At 41.1% G+C, this 23,759-nt stretch overlaps 1 protein-coding gene across 1 annotated transcript; it reads left to right on the forward strand.

Moving 5' to 3' along the window:
* Positions 1-9,225: 9,225 nt before the first annotated feature.
* On the forward strand, positions 9,226-18,684 carry BCL10 (BCL10 immune signaling adaptor). Its single transcript, NM_001078028.1, has 3 exons — positions 9,226-9,501; positions 15,094-15,382; positions 17,319-18,684. Exons 1-3 carry the CDS (start codon positions 9,445-9,447, stop codon positions 17,663-17,665), a joined length of 693 nt encoding a protein of 230 aa, NP_001071496.1. The 5' UTR covers positions 9,226-9,444; the 3' UTR covers positions 17,666-18,684.
* The last annotated feature ends 5,075 nt before the right edge of the window (positions 18,685-23,759 follow it).

Here is a 23,759-nt window from a genome sequence, read left to right on the forward strand (position 1 = left end):
GGCAGGAGGAGAAGGGGACGACAGAGGATGAGATGGCTGGATGGCATCACTGACTCGATGGACATGAGTTTGGGTGAACTCCAGGAGTTGGTGATGGACAGGGAGGCCTGGCGTGCTGCGATTCATGGGGTCGCAAAGAGTCAGACACGACTGAGCGACTGATCTGATCTGATCTGATCTGCTCCAGATATTTGTCCATTGAAGTCATTAGTATAAATGTAGAATTGAATAGAGCTGAGAACAGGGTGCTAAGACATACATCCCTGAATGTCAGCAGCAGTCACTAACATCTTGGGTAGAGCTGGGAAGCCGCCTATGAACCAACATCAGTGTTCTTCAAGATCCCCAGGAATTATGAAATGTCTCCCTAAAGCTGCAAGCGTCTCCCTGCAACTGTCAGCCTGTGTCCTGTGATTCACCATTCTGTCAGCACCACTGGTTCTCATCCCACCTGTGAGTCTAATGGTCTCATTACAATCAACTAGGACATTTTCAAACTGCCAGTACTCCTCCAGAAGGTAAAACACAGTGTTATTATGTAACCCAGCAATTCCACTCCTAGATCTATACCCAGGATAAATGAAAGCATACATTCGCACAGTACCTTGTACAAAAATGTCCAAAATAATAGCATTATTCACAGTACCCAAAAAGTGGAGATAATCCAAATGTTCACCAATTTATGAATGTATAAATAAAATGTGGCATATTCATACAGTAGAATATCTATCCAGCCATAAAAAGGAACGAACCACCAATTCCTGCTACAACATAGATGAACCTTGGAAACATTATGCAAAGTGAAAGAAGCCAGACACAAAAGGTCATATATTATATCATTCCATTTATATTAAATGTCCAGAATAGGCAAATCTATAGAGACAGAGAATCAGTGAATAGATGCCTAGGGCTAGGAAAGATGGGAGGAGTAGGGATGAAGGCTAAAGACCACAGATTTCCTTTTAAGAGTGAAGAAATATTCTAAAATTAATTGAGTGATGGTAACACAATTCTGTGACTATACTAAAAAGCTCTGAACTTTATACATTAGGTGAATTATGTAGTACGTGAATTATATATCAATGAAACTGTTAGAAGGGGAAAAAAAGTCCTCCCACTACTCAGGCTTTAAAACTGGTCTGCAGTGGGGCTTTAGCTCCTACATGATCCCAGACCAAAAACCATGGATTCTAACTATGGCTCAGGAGGAACTCACTGATTTTGAGGGAGGCCATGCTACCTCTCAATGGTCACCCCAACCTTCACTCTAGACACACATCAGCTACTCCATCAATGTTCCTTCCCAGAATTCTACCTGCATTTAAATCCGACCCACAGTTTGCGAGTACCACCTTCTTCCTCCTTCTGCAACTCATGTTACTGACCTGTGCCTGGTCTCCAGCATTGCCAGCATGTACACAATGCCTCATGCATCTTCAGCAGGACCAGGAATTCTCACTCTCAAGTTTCCTTCTATACCTTGAGGTACCAACTGACAGAACTATGAACCTCTGAACTCATATGAAGCTGTTTAGTTACCATCTCTTCATTCACCAGAGGATGGTACATTTGCAGAAACTCACCATAGACTGTGAAGTCCTCTTGGTACATTCCTGAGTTTGGCCACCCTTAGTTATATTGGTGCTGCCTTTCAGAATCCTGATCCATCAGTTACATCCCTAGGCCTGGAACACTGGGTGCATTCCTTGGCCTTCATAGTGGCAGGATGTTCTTTTAAGGCTGCAGTTCAGGGTCCATCAAGAACCTAAGAGCTTTCTTCCAGGCAAACTTTGGGTGTTCTCCTTTGCATATAGAGCTTAAAAATCCCATGATAAGTTTCCTGGCTTTTCTTTTTCCTACCTCAGAAACAGAGAACACACCTGAATGTGCTATATCTCTCCTCTTGCCCCAGGAAATGTTTGAGTATCTTACAGCTCCACAGAATCACTATATCCTATTAGTTCAGTCTATAGCTAATAAGAACTGTACAAAAATGATCTTCATGACCCAGATAATCACGATGGTTTGATCACTCACCTACAACCACACATCCTGGAATGTGAAGTCAAGTGGGCCTTAGGAAGCATCACTACAAACAAAGCTAGTGGAGGTGATGGAATTCCAGTTGAGCTATTTCAAATCCTAAAAGGTGATGCTGTGAAAGTGCTGCACTCAGTATGTCAGCAAATTTGGAAAACTCAGTAGTGGCCACATGACTGGAAAAGTTCAGTTTTCATTCCAGTCCCAAAGAAAGGCAATGCCAAAGAATGCTCAAACTACCGCACAATTGCACTCATCTCACACACTAGTAAAGTAATGCTCAAAATTCTCCAAGCCAGGCTTCAGCAATACATGAACCGTGAACTTCCTGATGTTCAAGCTGGTTTTAGAAAAGGCAGAGGAACCAGAGATCCAATTGCCAACATATGCTGGATCATCGAAAGAGCAAGAGAGTTCCAGAAAAACATCTATTTCTGCTTTATTGACTATGCCAAAGCCTCTGACTGTGTGGATCACAATAAACTGTGGAAAATTCTGAAAGAGATGGGAATACGAGACCACCTGACCTGCCTCTTGAGAAACCTGTATGCAGGTCAGGAAGCAACAGTTAGAACTGGACATGGAACAACAGAATGGTTCCAAATAGGGAAAGGAGTACGTCAAGGCTGTATATTGTCACCCTGATTATTTAACTTTTATGCAGAGTACATAATGAGAAACGCTGGGCAAGATGAAGCACAAAATGGAATCAAGATTGCCGGGAGAAATATCAATAACCTCAGATATGCAGATGACATCACCCTTATGGCAGAAAGTGAAGAACTAAAGAGCCTCTTGATGAAAGTGAAAGAGGAGAGTGAAAAAGTTGGCTTAAAGCTCAACATTCAGAAAACAAATCATGGCATCTGGTCCCATCACTTCATGGGAAATAGATGGGGAAACAGTGGCTGACTTTATTTTGGGGGGCTCCAAAATCACTGCAGATGGTGATTGCAGCCATGAAATTAACAGATGCTTACTCCTTGGAAGGAAAGTTATGACCAACCTAGACAGCATATTAAAAAGCAGAGACATAACTTTGCCAACAAAGGTCTGTCTAGTCAACGCTATGGTTTTTCCAGTGGTCATGTATGGATGTGAGAGTTGGACTATAAAGAAAGCTGAGCATCACAAAACTGATGCTTTTGAACTGTGGTGTTAGAGAAGACTCTTGAGAGTCCCTTGGAATGCAAGGAGATCCAACCAGTCCATCCTAAAGGAAATCAGTCCTGAATATTCATTGGAAGGACTGATGCTGAAGCTGAAACTCCAATACTTTGGCCACCTGATGTGAAGAACTGACTCATTTGAAAAGACCGTGATGCTGAGAAAGATTGAAGGTGGGAGGAGAAGGGGACAACAGAGGATGAGATGGTTGGATGGTATTACCGACTCAATGGACATGAGTTGGGTAAACTCCAGGAGTTGGTGATGGACAGGGAGGCGTGGTGTGCTGCGGTTCATGGGGTCGCAAAGAGTCAGACACGACTGAGCAGCTGAACTGAACTGAACTGATAGCTAGTAATTGAGAACACTGGCCTTGTTATCAGATAGAGCTGAGTTGTAATCCTGATTCTGCTACTTGTTAGAGGAATGGCCTTGGGCAAAACATTTTCTAAGCCTCAGAGTCCTCACCTATAAATTGAGGGTAATAAAGCCTACCTGGAAGGACTGTCATAGAGATTAAATTGTAACAGCAGCCATATGTAAAATAGTTAGCCAATGGGAATTTGCTGTATGGCTCAGGAAACTCAAACAGGGGCTCTATATCAACCTAGAGGGGTTGGATGGGGAGGGAGGTGGGAGGGAAGTTCAAAAGGGATGGGATATGTGTATACCTGTGGCTGATTCATGTTGAGGTTTGACAGAAAACAACAAAATTCTGTAAAGTAATTATCCTTCAAGAAAAAAATTAATTAATTAAAAAAATTATAACAGCAGAAGTGGTGTGCTTGGCTCAGAATGGGTATGAAATAAATTGCTAGTAATTGGTTCTTCCCAGGCAATTGTATTCCTAGGAGATCTAGTCCTTTTCTCAAGATCTCCCTGCTGGTATACGGGACGTTGCCTCCCCTCAACTAGATCCAAGGCAGCCTATCCCATAAACCTGCAGGCCTCTAGTACCAAACGCCTGTCCTTATCCTCAAAACCAACCTGTCTTCTAGGGGGAAGGCAGAGCAAATGATCCCTTTTCTCTGATTTCCTCATCAGCCCCGACAATATCTCCATCTTGGGATGCACTTGTAACTGTCTTCAGAGGATCTGCTCAGGCCCATGCTCCCCACTCCATACCATCCTGGTTCTTCCTTCCTAGGCTGCAAGCCACTCCTGGGGGCAGGACCACCTGGAATCTTCCCAAAGTCCCTGTGCTAAGACACCTAAACTCTCCCACATATCGCCTTGCCATTCAGACCAGGAGTGTCTGGCTCAGAAGTGCCACTTTTCTCCTCCAATGATTTCCAAGAAATTTATAATACAGATTACTTGAAATAGAATTCGAGTCACCGTGAAATAGAATTCACAGCACCTGGTATCTGGCAGGAAGTGTTGGAATAAATCATTAAAACAGCAGTTAAAGCTTCACCGGCCCAGTTTAAATGCATCTCTTTCATGTTGTCTTTTCAGTGATAAATGGTCTCCTCTTCCCTCCCTCTGCCTTCTTATAACAGCTATGTTTATGGAATGCTTATTGATTGTTCCCAGGTCATACAGCTAACAACTGGCAAATTTAGAATTCAGCTGTACAGAGTTGAATGGCGTCTCCTCCAGCATTCAATGGAAACTCAGAATGTGACCTTATTTGGAAAGTGTCTTTCCAGATGTAACCAAATTAAGATAATTTCATCCTGGGTTAGAGGGGGCCCTAAACCCAATGATTAGTGTCCTTTAAAAAAAGGACATTTGGAAACAGACATAGGTAGAAAACAGGGAAGGCCATGTCAAGACGGAGGCAGAGACTGAAGTCATGCGCCAGAGCCAAGAAAGGCCAAGGATTGCCACAGCAGCCACCAGACACTAGGGAGAGGTACAAAGTTAATCTTACCTAGGGCCTTCAGAGGGAGCTGTGATGGCTCTACCAGTTTTGGGTTTCTAACCTCTAACTGCAAGAGAATACATTTCTGTTGTTTTATACCCCATGTACAGTAATTTATCAAGGCAGCCCTAAGAAACTAATACCCTAAGTCCATCAGACGCCAAACATCTTCATTTTTAACCACTCTGATATACTGTCTTATGTTTGTCATTCCCTGACTGTATCCTTCATAGTCCATTTATCAGATGCCTTGTATTTCATAAAAAGAGGCAGATGGTGAGTCTAGAGGTCAAGGTGAGGATGGAGGGGGTGGGGAAAAGGTAGAAGTATTGCAGAGTCGAGAATAGGCAGGGTGATTTTCTTGAATCTGTGCCCTATCCTCATTATGTCTCTTCCTGTAATAGAGCAGAGAAAGGGGAAGTAATTTGCTTATGAAAGAAGGATGATGCACTTGAATGCAAGCAGGCACGGGAATTGCAAGGCCTGATGTGAACTAGCTCTGTGACCAGGCACATGACATTCAGATGTGGCTGCTCTGACATAGACTATGTGACTTGGAACATTGCGATATGGCCTTAAAAACAAAATATCAACCTTTTGGCTTCCTCATTCAGGCCCACCCAACCCCTTATCCTCATTTTATGACTTCCATTCTGACAACATTTTAGCTGAATAAACGAAAAAGGGAATAAATAAGGAAGAAGGCTGGAGGTGTCAGAAGTGAAATGGTAGTCAACAACAAGGAAAGAGTCAGATGCATAGTAAGGGTCATAACGAAGGCTCAAGAATCAGCAACTAATCAAATATTAGTCTGCCACTAATATTTGGCAATAAAAAAACATAACAGAAGCAAATGCACTGAAATACCCTACTTGTTAAATCTTGGTAATGAATGTAGGGTGTTTGTAATGCTATTTTTTATAATTTGGTGTGTTTGAAGTATTTTGTTTAAAAAAGAACAAAAGAACAGCAACCTCAGATTTCCATGGTGGTTCAGTGGTTAAGAATCCACTTGTCGAGGCAGGGGACATGAGTTCGATCCCTGGTCCCGGAAGATTCCACATACCACAGGGCAACTAAGTCTGTATTCCAGAAGTACTGAAGCCCATGCTCCACTGCACTAAGAAGCCCGAGCACAACTAGAGGATAGCCACTGCTCACCACAGTAGAGAAAGCCCGTGAGCAGCAACAAAGACCCAGTCAAAAAAAAAAAAAGTCCACAGCCAAAAATCCTAAATAAATAAATAAATCTTAAAAGAACAGCAACCTCATAATGATAATACCCTATGAAAATGTGTGTAGCAAATCAGCCTCGTTCAAATCCCTTTGCTTTGATAGGTTCTGAGTCCCCTCTTTCATCAGCAGAGCACTTATGGTTTATTGCCATACACGGATGGACCAATCCCTTGGAGAGAACCTGTGGAAATATGCATGAAAAGACAGAAAATAGTCATTTCACTAGGCTCTGTACTCCTGCTCCTGAGAACTTATGCAAAAGAAATGATAATTCAAATGAAAAAAGGCCTGGGGAATATGTGGATAAAAAATGTAGGGACAAATTTGTTATAATAATGAAAAATTAAGAATAACTTGAGGACCTGCATACAGATTTCTCAAGAGGCAGGTCAGGTGGTCTCGTATTCCCACCTCTTTCAGAATTTTCCACAGTTTATTATGATCCACACAGTCAAAGGCTTTGGCATAGCCAATAAAGCAGAAATAGATGTTTTTCTGGAACTCTCTTGCTTTTTCCATGATCCAGCATATGTTGGCAATTTGATCTCTGGTTCCTCTGCCTTTTCTAAAACCAGCTTGAACATCTAGAAGTTAACGGTTCATGTATTGTTCACGTATTAGGACTCCCCTGGCCGCTCAGACAGTAAAAGTGGCTGCCTATAATGTGGGAGACCCAGGTTCAATCCCTGGGTTGGGAAGATCCCCTGGAGAAGGAAATGGCAACCCGCTCCAGTACTCTTGCCTGGAAAATCCCATGGACGGAGGAGGCTGGTAGGCTACAGTCCAAGGGGTCGCAAAGAGTCGGACATGACTGAGCGACTTCACTCACTTGAGGTCACCATGGGGAAGAACTTACCACTGCTCCCAGCCTGGTGACACCACTCTTATCTTTGCTGGGATCACTCTGGTAGCTTCCAGCTGATCTCTCTGCATCCACCCTATACATCTATTATTTATTCTCTACTCAGCCACCAGAGTGATTCTTTGAAAAGGAAATGAAATCACTTCCCCGCTTCAAAATGTTCTCACCACCTTTGCTGCTACCAGCGCCATTCAGAACCACCATCTTCCGGGCCAGATGATGGTGATAGCTCCCTATCTGGTCTCCCCTCTCCCATCTTCCTGTCCCTCAAGGCAACAGTGAAAGTGTTCCTTTTTCAAATTGTAAATCGGATCATATCACTCCTCTGTGCAGAACCCTCCAGTGGCTTCCCGTCTGACTCAGAGTATGCCCATATGACTCAGAGAAAAGTCAAAGTAAACTTTTACAGTGGTGCACAAGGACCTTATCCCCTCCCCGGTCACACTGGATCCTCTTCATCGACTGTTTCCTCTTCTCATTGTATTCTTTCTCCATATGTCTACATGGCTCATTCCCTCAATTCCTTGAAGTAGCAATTCCAATCTCCCTTTCTCAGTAAGGTCTTCATTAACCAGCCGATTTAAAATTTTACTGCTCTAGACACCCTCATCCTATTGCCCTGTCTTACATTTTCTCTTAGCATTCATTATCTTCTAACATAATAAATAATTTACACAATATTTTTCAAACATCTGTCTGCCTTGCACCAAACAAACATACACTAGAATTTAAACTCCAGGAGGAAAGGAATTGTTATCTATTTCATTCACAGCTGTTTCCCCACCACCTAGAGCAATCAGTCTTTGGCACATAGCTAACATTCAGTAAATGTTTGAGAAATGAAAGAACAAATGGTTTAGTAAATTGGATTATATCAAGCAGATGGAAGATTAAGCAATCAGAAAAAATACTATGTATCAATATGGAAAAAGATGTGACATAATGTTAATGTTAAAAATAGAACCCCTGTGTTGTGATCAAATATAGCTTGGTGTGGCTTTGGCAATGTTATTCTTTTCTGATTCCTTTCCTTCCTCTTCCCTTAATTGTTGGGCTTCAAAGTTTGTTTTTGGTCCTCTTATCATTTTTACCTACCCTCTAGCTTCAAGTACCATCTACTTTATTTCTAGTTTACTTAGCATGTTGTCCAAACAACCCTCTTGTGTGCAGGACTCTGTTTTGAGCTTTTCATCCACCCAGATTTTTACTGGGTATATACACCTCTGTCAGTAGCTGGAATACCATTCTGAGAATAGTGATTTGTTCATCAGGCTCCCCAGTATAACGGTAGAATGGTTACAGAATAAGATACCTACAACATATTAGTAAGGACTCAATACATGTTTTAGTAGTGTAAGATAATGATAAATTGGGTGTGTGCTGTGTGCCCAATACCTGTAAAAATCTTACAGATACCACGTCATTTAATTTTCACAGAGGCCCTGTGAAAGGTATGAAGTAGACAAATCTTCATTATACGGATGAATAAATGAGGAAACAGGTTGATAATAAAGTGACCAAAAAGATTGCAGACGTTAAATTAAGTGTTAAAGTGTTGGGACTGTAGGCGGTTTTTCTCTTTCATAAATTTAATACTGTTGATAGGCTGTGTACACGCGTCTCGTGTATGTGTACGCACGCATGTCAGTGTCTGACAAATAGTTTTAAAACGAGTGAGCAAGCAGCAACAGAAAATCGTTGGATAGGGTCTGGGAAAAGGGGAGGAACCATAAAGTACAGACAAGCAGAGACCCGACTCCACCTGTGAACTGTCTACGCAGGCGGCGACCGCAGGAAGGCAGAGCAGCTACGCACCCCACCCACGGAAACGATTCCCTTCGGGGAGGCCACCCGACTGCCACACGCTGACGCTCAGGAGGCTGTGGGCGGAGCCACTCCTGAAAGGCTCCGGCAGGGGGCGGGGACAAGGGTGTCCCGCAGGCTGGCTCTGATTGGCTGCTGTAGAGACTGGGCGGGCTCTCCCGGTGGCCCCCCGAGGGGCGGTGCCTGCTCCTGGGCCTCCCGGAGAGAGAAGGATCCGGGGCTCCGGTCTCCGCTTTTGGACAAGGAGGTCTGTTGCGCCCTCGGCTCTGCCGGAGGCGCCACAGTTTGACTTACTAGTCCATCGGTCCTCGACGGGGCAGCCCTCTCCTTCCCGACCCTCTCCGCCTCCCTTCTGCCCCTTCATTCGAAGGCCGAAGCCCGCAGCCTGGGCGGGGCGGCGCAGCCGGAGCTCCTGGACCCGGAAGAACCGCCATCTCCCGCCTCCGCCATGGAGCCCACCGCGCCGTCCCTCACCGAGGAGGACCTGACTGAAGTGAAGAAGGACGTGAGTAGCACAACCTTGCCCAGGTGCCGTCGCGGGCTAGGGGCGGGCGGGGGCTGGCTGCAGTACTGCGGGCGAGGAAAGCGGAAACTCGGAAAGCGTCGTAGTCCGAGTCGGAATTGGAGGAGGAGTCCGGGGTCTGAGAAGCGGAACGTCCAAGAACTGCAGGACCGCGACGAGCCTTGCATGCGAGGAACCTTGGTGGAAGTGACCTGCCCCCCGCTGACCTGTTAATCCACGTTTTAAATCAATAAAAGCAGGGCTTGGGTTTCTGAAACCTTGTTTAGTGGAGCGTTTCTTCACAGTCAGCTTCTTGCCCACTCTTCACTCATCCCCTGGTGATTTCACCCCAGATGCGCTTTGGAGCGGCGTTGCTAGGAATCGACGACTCAAGTTCATCCTTGAGTCAGACTGCCTTGGCTGCTGGCTCGACCTGGAGCAAAAGCTGGACCAGATAAAGCATCCCAAGCAGCGGAGCAAATACGTGAAACTTTTGCAGAAGGGGTTGGGGGAAGCTCGACAGCTGAAAGCACTACCTGGAATTCCCCTACTAAGGAAACACCCACGTATTTAAATTGAAGGAGTGGGGTGGGGGTGGGGGGAGAATACAAGAAGTCGAGAATTAATGTACAGGTAAACGTTGGAGATACTCGGTAGCTAAATTATGCTCTTCTCCTTGGATGCTGAAGTGCACAGAGCTTAGTATTTATTCGTAGAGAATGACTTTATTGAGGTCTGACCTGTTTCTCTTTTCCTTTGCTTTTAGTAACTTGTTTTGCCACATGAGACTTCTCAGAGAACCATCAAAACACATTATATTCAAATTAAAAACAAGAACATGAACTGTGTTCTGGCTTACCACTGCAGTACTTACACAAAATCATCTTTGTGAACTAGACAGAACAACAGCGTTTTAAATGTTTGCTTTTCCCTCACCTGTAAGGTTTATTGTGCTGTACTCATAATTACAGTGAGTAATTACAGAATTACTGTGAGCAATTCTGATAATGAATTAGCAGAAGGAAACTGGTTATGACTGGGACGTGTGCCTTAGTTTCCTCCTTCAACAGATAGTTGTGGAGCACTTATTTTATGGAAAGTACTGTTCGTAGGCCTGGGAAGATACAAAAAAAAAAAGTCACCCCTGCTTTATATTCTAGTTAAGACTGGGATATTGATAACTACTAAAGAACAAAAGAGTGTTGTGTTATTCAAGATTTGTGCCAGTAAAAACATGAACTTCAAGAGCTACGCCTGCTGTGTCACACAGTTGACAATGTTCCCAACAACCTCTAAGGCAGGTCATTGTCTTTCCCATTTTATAGTTGATAAGACAGGTAGTGAGAGGTTCAAATGAAAAGATAGAAAACATGTACATAAAAAACCTATACATAGAAAACCTGTACAGATGTGAAGGGAGGCTTCCAGGCCTTTATTTTTTCCCATCTGTTCATTGATACTTTCCATCTCCATGACTTCAATTTACAGCTGTATCGGAAATTCATAACCTTGGGGAATCATGAACAGGTTTCAGGACATCTGTGAAAAATAGTATGGGCACATTTTTTTCTTAGAAATTTTGTTCATGATATTTTCAAAGTGGTTTGTGACCTTTTCTTAAAATTATCATTCACATATTTGGACTTCCTTCCTTCTCATCTCTAAGTGCTTATTTCTAAATATCTACTGGAAATCCACTTTTATATCCTTCAGACTCCTCACTTTGTCTAAAATTGAATTTTTTATCATCCCTCCCCCAAAGCCAGTTGCTGTTTCTACTATATTCTCTGTCTTGGTGACTAGTGTACAGTTCTCCTTCTGTATCCATGGAGGATTGACTGCTGATACCAAATTCATGGATACCTAAGTCCCTTTTATAAAATGGTGTAATATTTGCATGTAACATTCATACATCTGCCCATATACTCTGAATCATCTCTAGATTACTTATAATACCTAGTATAATGTAAATGCTATGTAAACAGTTGACCCACACAGCAAATTCAAGTTTTGCTTTTTGAAACTTCTGGAAATTTTTTTTTTCCCAAATATTTTTGATACATTCTTGGTTGAATCCGAGGGTGCAGAATCTGCAGATATAGAGGACTTATCCACGTGGAAACTCCCATTTCTTTTTTTTTCAGGCTACCACTTCTTTACTGTATCACTTCTCCCTGTGTACCTCATCTAGTTGTTTCTCTCATCTTTGAATTTAGTTCAGTTTCATAAATATGGACTACACACTATTGTGAGGCTGATACTGCCATTGATTCTAACAGTTTAAAAATTAAAAACGAAGAAAAATTCTAGTTTGAGAATAGCTCAGCTTCTTGGGGCAGGAGAAAACATGTAAAATGATAATTGCGAATCACAAAATAATGATGAATTTTACATTCATCCGAAACATTATCTACTCGGCACTCTGCTAAGTGTAGGATATACAGAGTTGAACAAAATGTACCTGGTTCTTGCTTGCTTTTAACATGTGAGTTCTTAGGGTTGAAAACAAATGTATAATTTCAAATTATGGTAAGTACTGTGAAGGAGAGGAACAGGTGCTGAGACAATAACAGGATAAGAGGAGAAATTACTTGAGATAGGATGTTCAGGGAAGGTTATATTTAAACTGATTCCTGAAGAATATGACAGAACTGGGGAAGAACATTCTAGACAGAATAGAATTTGCAGTGGATCTAATGCAGGCAAGCTGTTGAGTGCCTTGAGGTGAAGTTAGGATGGTAGGCTAGGGCCAGATTATAAAGGGTCTTATAGATGGTAGTAAAGTGGAATTTTCTTCCCAAGTGTAATAGAGACTTATTGAAGAATTTCCTCTGCCTAATGTATGGGTTGGGGTGAGCAAAAGTGAGAAGAGGGCAACTAGTGAGGAGATTCTTGGACTTTATAGAGGTGAAAGATGATGGTGGTTTGGATCAGGGTACAGATAGTGGATATGGATGGAATAGGAGAATTCCAGACATTTTTTAAAATAGTAGTGATAAGACTTGGTGATGATTTGAATGTATGCGCTGAGGAAGATGAATATCAGCAAGATTTGGTGGGTGGGTGATCGAATGTGTCAGGTGGGTGGAAACAGAAAAGTCAAGGATGGGTTGAAGGTTTATAGCTTGTTGAATAGATGGTGGTACTCCCAAGTGAGTTTACAGTGTCAGAGGAAAAGGATAGAAGATAAATTTGGTTTTGGAATGTTGAAGTTCAAGTACCATTGGGATGTCTAGGGAGAAAGTCTGCATCACATAGCGAAATTTAGGGATCAACAACATATGGTAGAAATGAAACATGAGGTTTTCCAAGAAGTTCATCTTTTAAATCTGTTTTTCTCTCTCCTCATCCTGTCAGCTGAAATTCATGCACTCAGCATAATATATGTAAGATACGGCAGCAGTTGTCTAACTAGTCCCCTTTGACCCCAATTTTTGCTTCCCCCAGCCCTCTGTAAAACTTTTTTTATGGCTTCTTGTTTATAAGCCTTTGATGAGGTTTTGGCTACAGGGAAATATAATTTCCCCTACTACATACCTTTCATGCTTCTTGCTCAGGTGTGGCCTCTGTAAATTTCCCAGGTCCTAGAGGCAGAATAAGTTGTCTCTTTTATGCTTCTCCACTACTTGACCTATATCTTTTTTTTTTTTTTCTGGGTCATATTCCATTATCTCACAATTACTAACTTGAGTTAATAATGTATTCTTCAACTGGACTATGTGCCCTTCGCATGCAGAATTTAAGTCTTGTTCATCTTTGCATATCCACTGTCAGCACTTGGCATATTAGGCATTTAGATATGTGAAATGTGTCTTGTGCGAATAAATAAATGTGGGAATTTAGTGGACTGAGAACTCTAGGAACCCCTTCACCTAAGCTACTTCTCTGCCACCATATACTGGAGTAAAGATTTTCCATTGCCTTTAGTTCATCTTTGTCAGTGCGAATCAAATTAGTCATCATTGGCATCATCACTAACATTTACTTATCACTTACATGTACCAAGCACTTTTCCAAGTACTTTACATATGTTAATATTACATATCTCATTACACTCAGATGAGGAAACTGAGGTCCAAAGGACTTAAGTTACCCAAGATCGCATATCTAGTAAATGAAGGAGCTATGTAATACAGCTGCTCACATCAAATTATTAATACCATTTATGGATACCCAGATCGATTTTTGGCTAATTAAGCCTCACTAGGCACTTGTCATGGAGAAGGAAATGGCAACCCACTCCAGTGTTCTTGCCTGGAGAATCCCAGGGACGGGGGAGCCTGGTGGGCTGCCGCCTATGGGGTCTCACAGAGTCGGCCACGACTGAAGCGACTTAGCAGCAGCAGCAGCAGGCACTTGTCAGGTGTGCATGCGTGCTAAGTTGCTTTAGTCTTTTCTGACTCTTTGAGACCCTATGGACTGTAGCCCTCCAGGCTCCTCTGTCCATGGGATTCTCCAGGCAAGAATACTGGAGTGAGTTGCCATGCCCTCCTCCAGGAGATATTCCCAAACCCAGGGATCAAACCCGTGTCTCTTAGGTCTGCATTGGCAGGCGAGTTCTTTACCACAAGTGCCACCTGGGAAGCCCTTGTCAGGTGTAGGCCTGTTTATGTGATTTTCTTTATTTCTTTAGTTTTTTTTTTTTTCAACATCCACTGTTTCTTTCCTCCCATACCTTTCTACCTCCCAAGACTGAGTTAGATTATCATCTTGCCAACTGACTCCAAAGACAGACACATTATGTTCCCCTTTAGTTTAGGCTCTTTTTCTTTCTCTCTCTCTCTTTTGGGGTTTTAGTCTAGAAAGATGCAAAGTTAATAACAAGAAAGTTATAAACCACGAGCCCTCTCCCTAAGTTATCCTCTCTGGCCCTGACTAATCATAGATTCCTTACTAAATGGAAACGAAAACGTCCAGTAACCTCTGCTCTCATCTTTACCTCTGAAGGCCCTCAGCATACCTCTCATTTCCACAGACCCAAGATCCCTAAAAGAGACTGGCCCCCTCCTCACAGTAGTTTGATCTTGGCTTATAGTTGTGGAGATGAGATCAGAGCGGGACGGAAGCAGTGAGGAATATCTATTCAGAGACCACCTATCTCTTTCCTCCTTCATCTTTTTTTTAGTGTATATAATTTTTTATTTATTTTTGTGCTGGGTCTTCATTGTTGCACAGGCTTTTTTCATGTTGCCCCAGGTGGGGGCTACTCTGTAGTTGTGGTGCACAGACTTCTCATTGTGGTAGCTTCTCTTGTTAGGGAGCGTGGGCTCTGGAGTTGCAGCACATGGCTCAGCAGTTGTGGCTCCCAGGCTCTGGAGCACAGGCTCAAGAGTTGTGATGCACGGGCTTAGTTGCTTCACAGATTGTGGAATCCTCCCGGACCAGGGATCAAACCTGTGTCTCCTGTATTAACAGGCAGATTCTTTACCTCTGAGCCACCAGGGAAACCCTGCTCACTCATCTTAATAGCAGGCCTTTAGTAGGGCTGAGCTTCCTGACTTCAGGATGTTTTCTCTTACCAGTCAGATTCCTAACTTACCATCAGTTGCCTGTATGACTTAGGTGTTACATTAAGCCATATTTTATTTCTTTCAGGCTTTAGAAAATTTGCGTGTATACCTGTGTGAAAAAATCATAGCTGAGAGACACTTTGATCATCTACGAGCAAAAAAAATACTCAGTAGAGAAGACACTGAAGAAATTTCTTGCCGAACGTCAAGTAGAAAAAGGGCTGGAAAACTGTTAGACTACTTACAAGAAAACCCCAAAGGACTGGATACCCTGGTCGAATCTATTCGACGAGAAAAAACACAGAACTTCCTAATACAGAAGATTACAGATGAAGTGCTGAAACTTAGGAATATAAAACTAGAGCATCTGAAAGGTAAGATATCTTAGGTATCCAAGAGTTCATTTAAATGTAACAATGCTTTTGTAAGTAGAATGCAGAACAGAAAACCCAGAAATGACCATTTTTGCTTTTATTTAAAAAGTTCAAAAAAAAAAAAAAAAGTTCAAGCTTCAGCATTACATTTGATTTGCATTTTTTTAACCTTATTTGAGTTCATTACATTGGAAAAGTGAAGTATCGCTCAGTGTTCTGTATTTCTGTTCATTAACACTACATTTCGGAGAATGCAATGGCAACCCACTCCAGTGTTCTTGCCTGGAGAATCCCAGGGATGGGGCAGCCTGATGGGCTGCCGTCTATGGGGTCGCACAGAGTCGGACACGACTGAAGCGACTTAGCAGCAGCAGCAGCAGCAACCCTATATTTATAGAAAACAATTTCATAATGAAATCGCAGTATTTCATAGAAACACAGGAGTTTGTTTCTAAAGTTAATAGAATGCAAGATCAATCTGTTAAAAAGTAACCCCTGAAAATGCAGATCATAAATAAAGAACAGTGTATAGGTAAAGCATTTTACCTTTGATAAATTCTGGTGGTTTTTATTCTACCAGTTGATCATACAATAAAATAGTTGGCCTATGTTGATAAGAATCATGTTGTATAAATTATATGTGACTTTAAACACTAGAATCACACTCAGTCTGGCGAGATGAGAGAGGCATGAAACTGATATTGATTAAGGGAGGAGCAAACTTACCCCTTGTTTCACCCTCACCCTGGAGCACACACTCACTGATTGGAATGCTATATAGAATTGTCTGCACAATTCAAATTCCCCTCTCCCCCAAGTCCCCCATTTTTTCCCCCGTCTCTCTCTACATAGCACTTAAGATAAATGTGAGTGTGATAACAGCTCTATTCCAGCTCTTTTAAGCACTAGGGAAACAGAAACAAGTAATTTAACTTTACCTTACAGAACTCAGTCTATAAGTCTGAGGCTGGAACACATGTGAAGTTTCCCCTTGAAACATATTTAAGAAAATAGTTTCTCTTCCATGGGACAGAAATGCTGACTGTATTGTGAGGTTGAAAAACTAATGGAAAAAAAATGACATACAGATGTGCTTTACAGACTTTGCAGGTGTTATACAAAATCTGTCAACTCAGAAACTTTTCTGTGCCTGTACACAGTTGGGTTGAATATTTGCTAAGCCTAACAGAAAGATAAATGCATTTGTATTTATTTCCACCATGAGGCTAATTGTTGACTATATCCTTTGGATATGACAGAATTTTTTGTTCAGAACAACCACTGCTCTTTAAGTAAAGTGGTAGGTTGAGAATCAGAACATTTTTTGTGTGATGTGAAGAGGAGACTTGGGTTCTACGTGTCACCTTAGCATGAAGTAATCCTGGAGTGTTGGGCATGACTTCAATGTTCTGGGCCTCAGTCTTCTCCTAGTGTCTCTCACAGTGAGAGGCTATCCCGGATGCCCTCCAGAATCCCTTCCACTTCTAATACTCCATGATTCAGGAATTGAAAGTACTTAACTTATAGAATTTTAGGATATATCCAGTTTTAACTTTATTTTTATTGGGTAAAGTTTTGTGTGTGTGTATACTAGAATGCCTAAAAATATTTTTTAGTTGTAAAAGCTATTTCTTATTCTATGAATAATTTTAGGAGCTACTTTATTTTTTCACGTCCTTCAATGGTTAAGTATAAGTACAGAAATTAAATGTGAATTTTAGCATGTTATTTAGCTTCCTTGAGATTATTCACTTGTCTCAAAAATGTAAATAGCAGTATACTTCAGGATTGTCAGGAGCAGATAAAATGTGAAATGGATTATGACAATTTATAAACTGCTGTTTAAAATTTGTATAATCTTTAAAAAGTTCCAAGATGGGTGTGGATTCACATTTCCTAGTTACTTCTTATTTATATCTGAATAATTGTATTGTAGGACTGAAATGTAGCAGCTGTGAGCCTTTTCCTGATGGAGCCACAAATAACCTCTCTAGATCAAATTCGGATGAGAGTAATTTCTCTGAGAAACTGAGAGCATCCACCATCATGTATCACCCAGAAGGAGAATCCAGCACGGCCCCCTTTTTTTCTACCGATTCTTCTCTGAATTTGCCTGTTCTAGAAGTAGGCAGAACTGAAAATCCCACCTTCTCTTCAACTACACTTCCGAGACCTGGGGACCCTGGGGCTCCTCCTTTGCCTCCAGAGCTGCAATTAGAAGAAGAAGGAAACTCTAGTGAGATGTTTCTTCCCTTACGATCACGTGCTGTTTTGCGGCAATGACAGTTTACTGCCTTTTACTTTTTTTTAATGATGACAAAAAATATTGGAAAGGATATGAATCATAAAATTGCTACAATGACTTACTAATATTCATACATGTTTTATAAAATGCAACATAAACATACTTTGTAAATAGAATTTTCTAGAATAAAAGAAGCATATTTTTAGAGAGCTAAAGTAAGTGTTGATCATATTCAATGTTGATCATGTACTTTTCAGTATTTTCAAATTTCAAAAGTTTGAGATTTAGTGTTTTCACTCTCTTCATGTGTTAAGACTAACTTTAATAGACAACATTTCTCTATTTGAGAATAGAATGTTAGACTGTGAATGTTTCTTCCTTGTGAGTTTGCGCTAATAAGTTTCACAGTCTAATAGTCCTTTCCAACCATTCAGCAGTACATTTTCAGAATTAAGCTGTTTCCATTTGGTAATAAAGCCTATCACTACTGGGAAAACTGCCAGCAGACAGAAAAAAATCTTTTCCCCACTTAGTTGGCTTCCAGACACTTACAAAGTCCCCTTTTGATTCAGAGGGATAGCTAATGGAGTTTGAGCCAGCTAAGGTATCAATTTGCCAAAATACATGTCTTACGAATTTTACTAATAAATACTACTTCCTTAAAATTGTGACATTCTTTGCTTTATCATTTTTATTCCTAAAGAAAAATCTTGGCATAAACTTCAGTTATTACATATAATTTGATGAGATTTTTTAAAATACTTTTTTCTGTATTTTTTGTTCCCTTTTAATGAGGACCACTGTACAATTGAAATAATTAGGACAAAATGGTTTTTGTGTGTGTATATTACATTCTATTTTTAATACTATTTGGAACAAGCAGGTCATTTGTTCTATGACAAAGTATGACTTATTTTATAAATTTATAAATCTGCTTTCATTGTTTTCATTAAATTATAATTATCTATTTCCAGATACCTGTCTCATATATATTTCCATTACTTGGAAAAAGCAGAGATGGAAATATGCTATTGAAAATAAACATTTCTAAGTTGTAGTGCTGTATTTTGGAAGTTTCAATTTTTTCAATACGAAATACCTAGAACTATTTTTATATGTACCAATTTTTATAGGAAATATTACTTCAAGTTGTGAGATGAAGTTCATTTCTGAATGGACTGATGAAGTTATCAATCATGAAGAAGACTGGCATATTGGCTTTTAAATTTTTTTAAAGACTGGGGGATTTTTATAGTATAAACATTTTCCAAGGATTTTAGAGAAACATGTTTCACCTCCAGGATAGCATAATAAGATATTGGCAGTTGAAAAAAAAAAGTAGTGACATTATGTTTGAAGAAATCTTTTTAAAAAGCAGAAGTAGGCTTTTCATTTATTAAAATAAAATTTGATACGCAGTTACTTTTTTTTAAGTTTAAGATTTACTTGGAATCAAAGATCTTAATTTAGATATGCTGTAGCACCTATATTTATATTAATACTTTTCTTTCAGACTGTAGACTATGTAGGCAATAAAATTAAGGTTTTTGGGTTTTCAAATTTAGGCTTTTGGGTTTTCTGAATCCTATGAAGTCAGTTTTTTTCCTTTAAACACTGAAAACCAGCCGTTGCCAAAAATGTAAATTTGAATGGTAGTCTGACATGATAAGAGTGCAACTGGTTATTGGGTTGATTAATGCAGCAATGAAAAAGTTCACAGATACATTATCACTTAATATAAAAAAATACACCTTTGAGTTCACTTTTTAAAATTATTTTAAAAATTGAGAATTTATTTTCTAGAGCAGTCCTAGGTTTATGGAAAACTTGAGCAGAAAGTAGAGTTCCCATATACCCACCCCTGTCCCCTGTTTCCTATATTGTTATGTTCTGTCGCTAAGTCATGTCTGACTCTTTGAGACCCACACCAGGCTCCTCTGTCCTTCACTATCTCCTGGAGTTTCCTCACATTAATGCTCATTGAGTCAGTGATGATACCTAACCATCTCATCCTCTGCTGCCCCCTTCTCCTTTTGCCTTCAATCTTTTCCAGCATCAGGAATTTTTCCAGTGAATTCTCTCTTCACATCAGGTGGCCAAAGTATTGGAGCTTCAGCTTTATCATCAGTCCTTCCAGTGAATATTCAGGGTTGATTTCCTTTAGCTTTGACTGGTTTGATCTCCCTGCTATCCAAGGGACTCTTAATAAAAAGAGTCTTCTCCAGCACCACAATTTGAAAGCATCAATTCTTTGGTGCTCAGCTTTCTTTATGGTCCAAGTCTCATATCTGTACATGACTACTGGGAAAACCCCAGCTTTGACTATACAGACCTTTGTAAGCAAAGTTATGTCTCTACTTTTTAATACATTCTCTAGGTTTGTCATAGCTTTCCTTTCAATATTAAAAATGTTTTAAAATATATATACTTAATAATTACATAAAATATTGTTTGATGAATCATATAGTAGTACAATCAATATTTAGTTATACAATGATTATTGGGAAAAAAATAGCTATAGCTAACCGAGGAGCAAATCAATCTTTAATTGTTAAATGTACTCTTAGGAGGGTTTTCTGAAAGGAGAGCTAAATTTAAGCACAATTTGTGAGTAATTTTAGCGCTGCTCCTAAAGTCCTCACTCTGAACTTGACATTGTACTTAATTATCAGACAGTTGTCCTATGGTGGTTCTCAAACTTTGCTGCCCATTTTAGAATCACCTAAAGAGCTTTTAAAGATCCCAGAGCCAGGCTACACCCCATTGCCAATTAAATGAGAATGTCAGAATGTTTGGATTGTGAAAGACAGTCATCAGAAGTTTGTCAAAATTTCTAGGTGATTCCAATGTGCAAGAATGTTTGGAAACCACAGTCTTACTGGGTGCCAAATACTGGTGGCTTGGTGTTTCCACATGTGTGTTACTGTTTTCAGTGCTAATACCAACCCTGCAAGGAAGGCTTTATTGTTACTTTTTTTTGAACAGAGAAACAATCTCTTTAGAATTGAAATCTAGGACTGTTTGACTTTAAGATCAGTGTTCTTTCTATAACTCCATGCTCTTTTAAAAAAAATTTTTTTTCTATTTTTATTTGCTATTTTTTCATTGGAATATAATTGCTTTGCATAATTTTGTTAGTTTGTTAGTTTTTGCTGTAGCTCTCGTTATCATTTCTCAGATGGCAGGTAAAAGTGGAAACTGTATTTTTTCATTCATTAATTCAGTATTTATTGGTACCTATCATTCTAAGTACTGCACATAACAGCAATAAACAAAACAGACCAACTCTGTGTTCTCATAGAGAACTCGTATTCTAGTTGGAGGACACAGAAAATAAAGAAGCAAACTCAGATAATTCTAGCTGCCCCAGATACAAAATAGGGCGTGTATGAGCTAAAAAGTAACTTGGGCCAGAGTATAACAGCATGAGGGAACTCCTCTCAAAGCAGGCAACATTTGAGCTGAGCCTAAATCATAAGAAGGAAGGGGCCAGCTGTGTGAAGTTCTAGAGAGAAGTTTAGGCAAACTGTGTGGATCACAATAAACTGGAAAATTCTGAAAGAGATGGGAATACCAGACCACCTGACCTGCCTCTTGAGAAACCTGTATGCACATCAGGAAGCAACAGTTAGAACTGGACATGGAACAGACTGGTTCCAAATAGGAAAAGGAGTACGTCAAGGCTGTATATTGTCACCCTGCTTATTTAACTTATATGCAGAGTACATCATGAGAAACACTGGGCTGGAAGAAGCACAAGCTGGAATCAAGATTGCCGGGAGAAATATCAATAACCTCAGGTATGCAGATGACACCACCCTTATGGCAGAAAGTGAAGAAGAACTAAAGAGCCTCCTGATCAAAGTGGAAGAAGAGAGTGAAAAAGTTGGCTTAAAGCTCAACATTGAGAAAGCTAAGATCATGGCATCTGGTCCCATCACTTCATGGGAAATAGATGGGGAAACTGGCTGACTTTATTTTTCTGGGCTTCAAGATTGCTGCAGATGGTGATTGCAGCCATGAAATTAAAAGACGCTTACTCCTTGGAAGGAAAGTTATGACCAACCTAGACAGCATATTAAAAAGCAGAGACATTACTTTGTCAACAAAGGTCAAGGCTATGGTTTTTCCAGTGGTCATGTATGGATCTGAGAGTTGGACTATAAAGAAAACTGAGTGCTGAAGAATTGATGCTTTTGAACTGTAGTGTTGGAGAAGACTCTTGAGAGTCCCTTGGACTGCAAGGAGATCCAACCAGTCCCTCCTAAAGGAGATCAGTCCCGGGTGTTCCTTGGAAGGACTGATGATGAAGCTGAAACTCTAATACTTTGGCCACCTGATGTCAAGAGCTGACTCATTTGAAAAGACCCTGATGCTGGGAAAGATTGAGGGCAGGAAGAGAAGGGGACAACAGAGGATGAGATGGTTGGATGGCATCACCGACTCAGTGGACATGGGCTTGGGTGAAGTCCAGGAGTTGGTGATGGACAGGGAGGCATGGTGTGCTGCAGTTCATGGGATCGCGGAGTCGGACACGGCTGAGCAACTGAACTGGACTGAACATCGAGTGCAGAAGGCCTGAGGCAAGAATAAGCTAGTGAGGACAGTACAGGCAGGATTGTAAGAGGGATGAGTAGGGAATTCAGAAGCCTGGATTGAAAAGTAAGATTTCACTATCAAGTAAGATAGTGAGGAGCAGATATGGAAGGATTTATAAACCATTGTGAGAAGTTTGAATTTTCTTCTTTCTTTTTACTATACTGAAATAAAAGGTGTATTAGAGACTAGTATAGGCTTCCCAGGTAGCTTACTTAACTGGTAAAGAATCTGCCTGCAATGCAGGAAACCCCTGTTCGATTCCTGGGTTGGGAAGTGAAGGAAAGACACGGCTCAAAATAGCCCGGAGTTAAAACTCTTCTCTGGGTCCTCCCCACCATCCTATGCCAAATAAAGAACTCTCTCACCCGAAGGAAAAAAATGGACCTTAAGGCTGATTACACCCAGCTCCCAGCTGGTCCCAGCCTCTGGCCGATCTCCAGAATTCCTTGCCCCAGTCTTTTAAGAGACAACAACTCCGAACAACCCTGGAGAAGAACAGGCCCCCTTAAGACAGTAGATTTCCACATATATGCCTCTATATACACTTACTCTTTTCTTGGGTTAGTGCTGCAGCTCACTAATCTGACTGCTGCCCCTTCTCGCCTCATTAAAGGTGATCTGTACCTGTAAAGTGCAGGTCTCATTCTTTTTCTGAACCTCACCTTCTCTAACTCCCTTACCCTGCAGGAAGATCCCCTGGAGAAGGGATAGGCTACCCACTCCAGTATCCTTGGGTTTCCCTGGTGGCTCAGCTGGTAAAGGGTCCGCCTGCAATGTGGGAGCTTTGGGTTCGATCCCTGGGTTGGGAAGATGCCCTGAAGGAGGGCATGGCAACCCACTCCAGTATTCTTGGGCTTCCTTTGTGGCTCAGCTAGTAAAGAATCTGCCTGCAATGCAGGAGACTTGGGTTCGATTCCTGGGTTGGGAAAGATCCCCTGGAGAAAGTAAAGGCTACCCACTTCAGTATTCTGGAGTAGAGAATTCCATGGACTGTATAGTCCATGGGGTTGCAAAGAGTCGGACACTAAGCGTCTTTCACTTTTCACTTTTCTGGAGGGGCTGGAGGCTATGTCCGAATGACCAATCCCCAATAAAACCTCTGGAGACTCAGGCTCTGGTGAGGCTCCCCTGATGGCTCCGTGCAGGTTGTCACATATCTTTGCTGCAGAAGTGAGCATTGTCTACAACCTCCACTGGGAGAAGACAACCAGAAGCTCTGCATGTGGAAGGCTCCAGCATTCTATCCCTTACATCTCTTCCCTTGGTTAATTTTAATCTGTATTCTTTGGCTACAAAAACCATTGTTGTATAGTTGCTAAATAATGTCTGACATAGGCATCCTTATGTGAGGTCTGTGAATGCATACCACTGATACCAACTTTACACTGATACCAACTTTATTGCCTTCATGTGTGTATCATTCTAAGTTCCCCAAAAGTCAAAGATTTCTAGTTTCCCTGGTGGCTAAGCAGGTGGTTATGTCATTTACTAAAAGGGAGGGACACAAATGTAGAAGCAAATTATATGGAAAAA

The sequence above is a fragment of the Bos taurus genome, chromosome 3 (genome assembly GCF_002263795.3).
Source record: "Bos taurus isolate L1 Dominette 01449 registration number 42190680 breed Hereford chromosome 3, ARS-UCD2.0, whole genome shotgun sequence".
NCBI classification, from domain to species: domain Eukaryota; kingdom Metazoa; phylum Chordata; class Mammalia; order Artiodactyla; family Bovidae; genus Bos; species Bos taurus.

What these genes read in the sequence shown, in the direction of transcription:
- BCL10 (NM_001078028.1), top strand. Translation starts at nt 9,445, where the DNA reads ATGGAGCCCACCGCGCCGTCCCTCACCGAGGAGGACCTGACTGAAGTG. An exon ending in TGACTGAAGTGAAGAAGGAC is followed by an intron (nt 9,502 to 15,093) that starts GTGAGTAGCACA and finishes TATTTCTTTCAG; the next exon opens with GCTTTAGAAAATTTGCGTGT. An exon ending in AAAACTAGAGCATCTGAAAG is followed by an intron (nt 15,383 to 17,318) that starts GTAAGATATCTT and finishes ATTGTATTGTAG; the next exon opens with GACTGAAATGTAGCAGCTGT.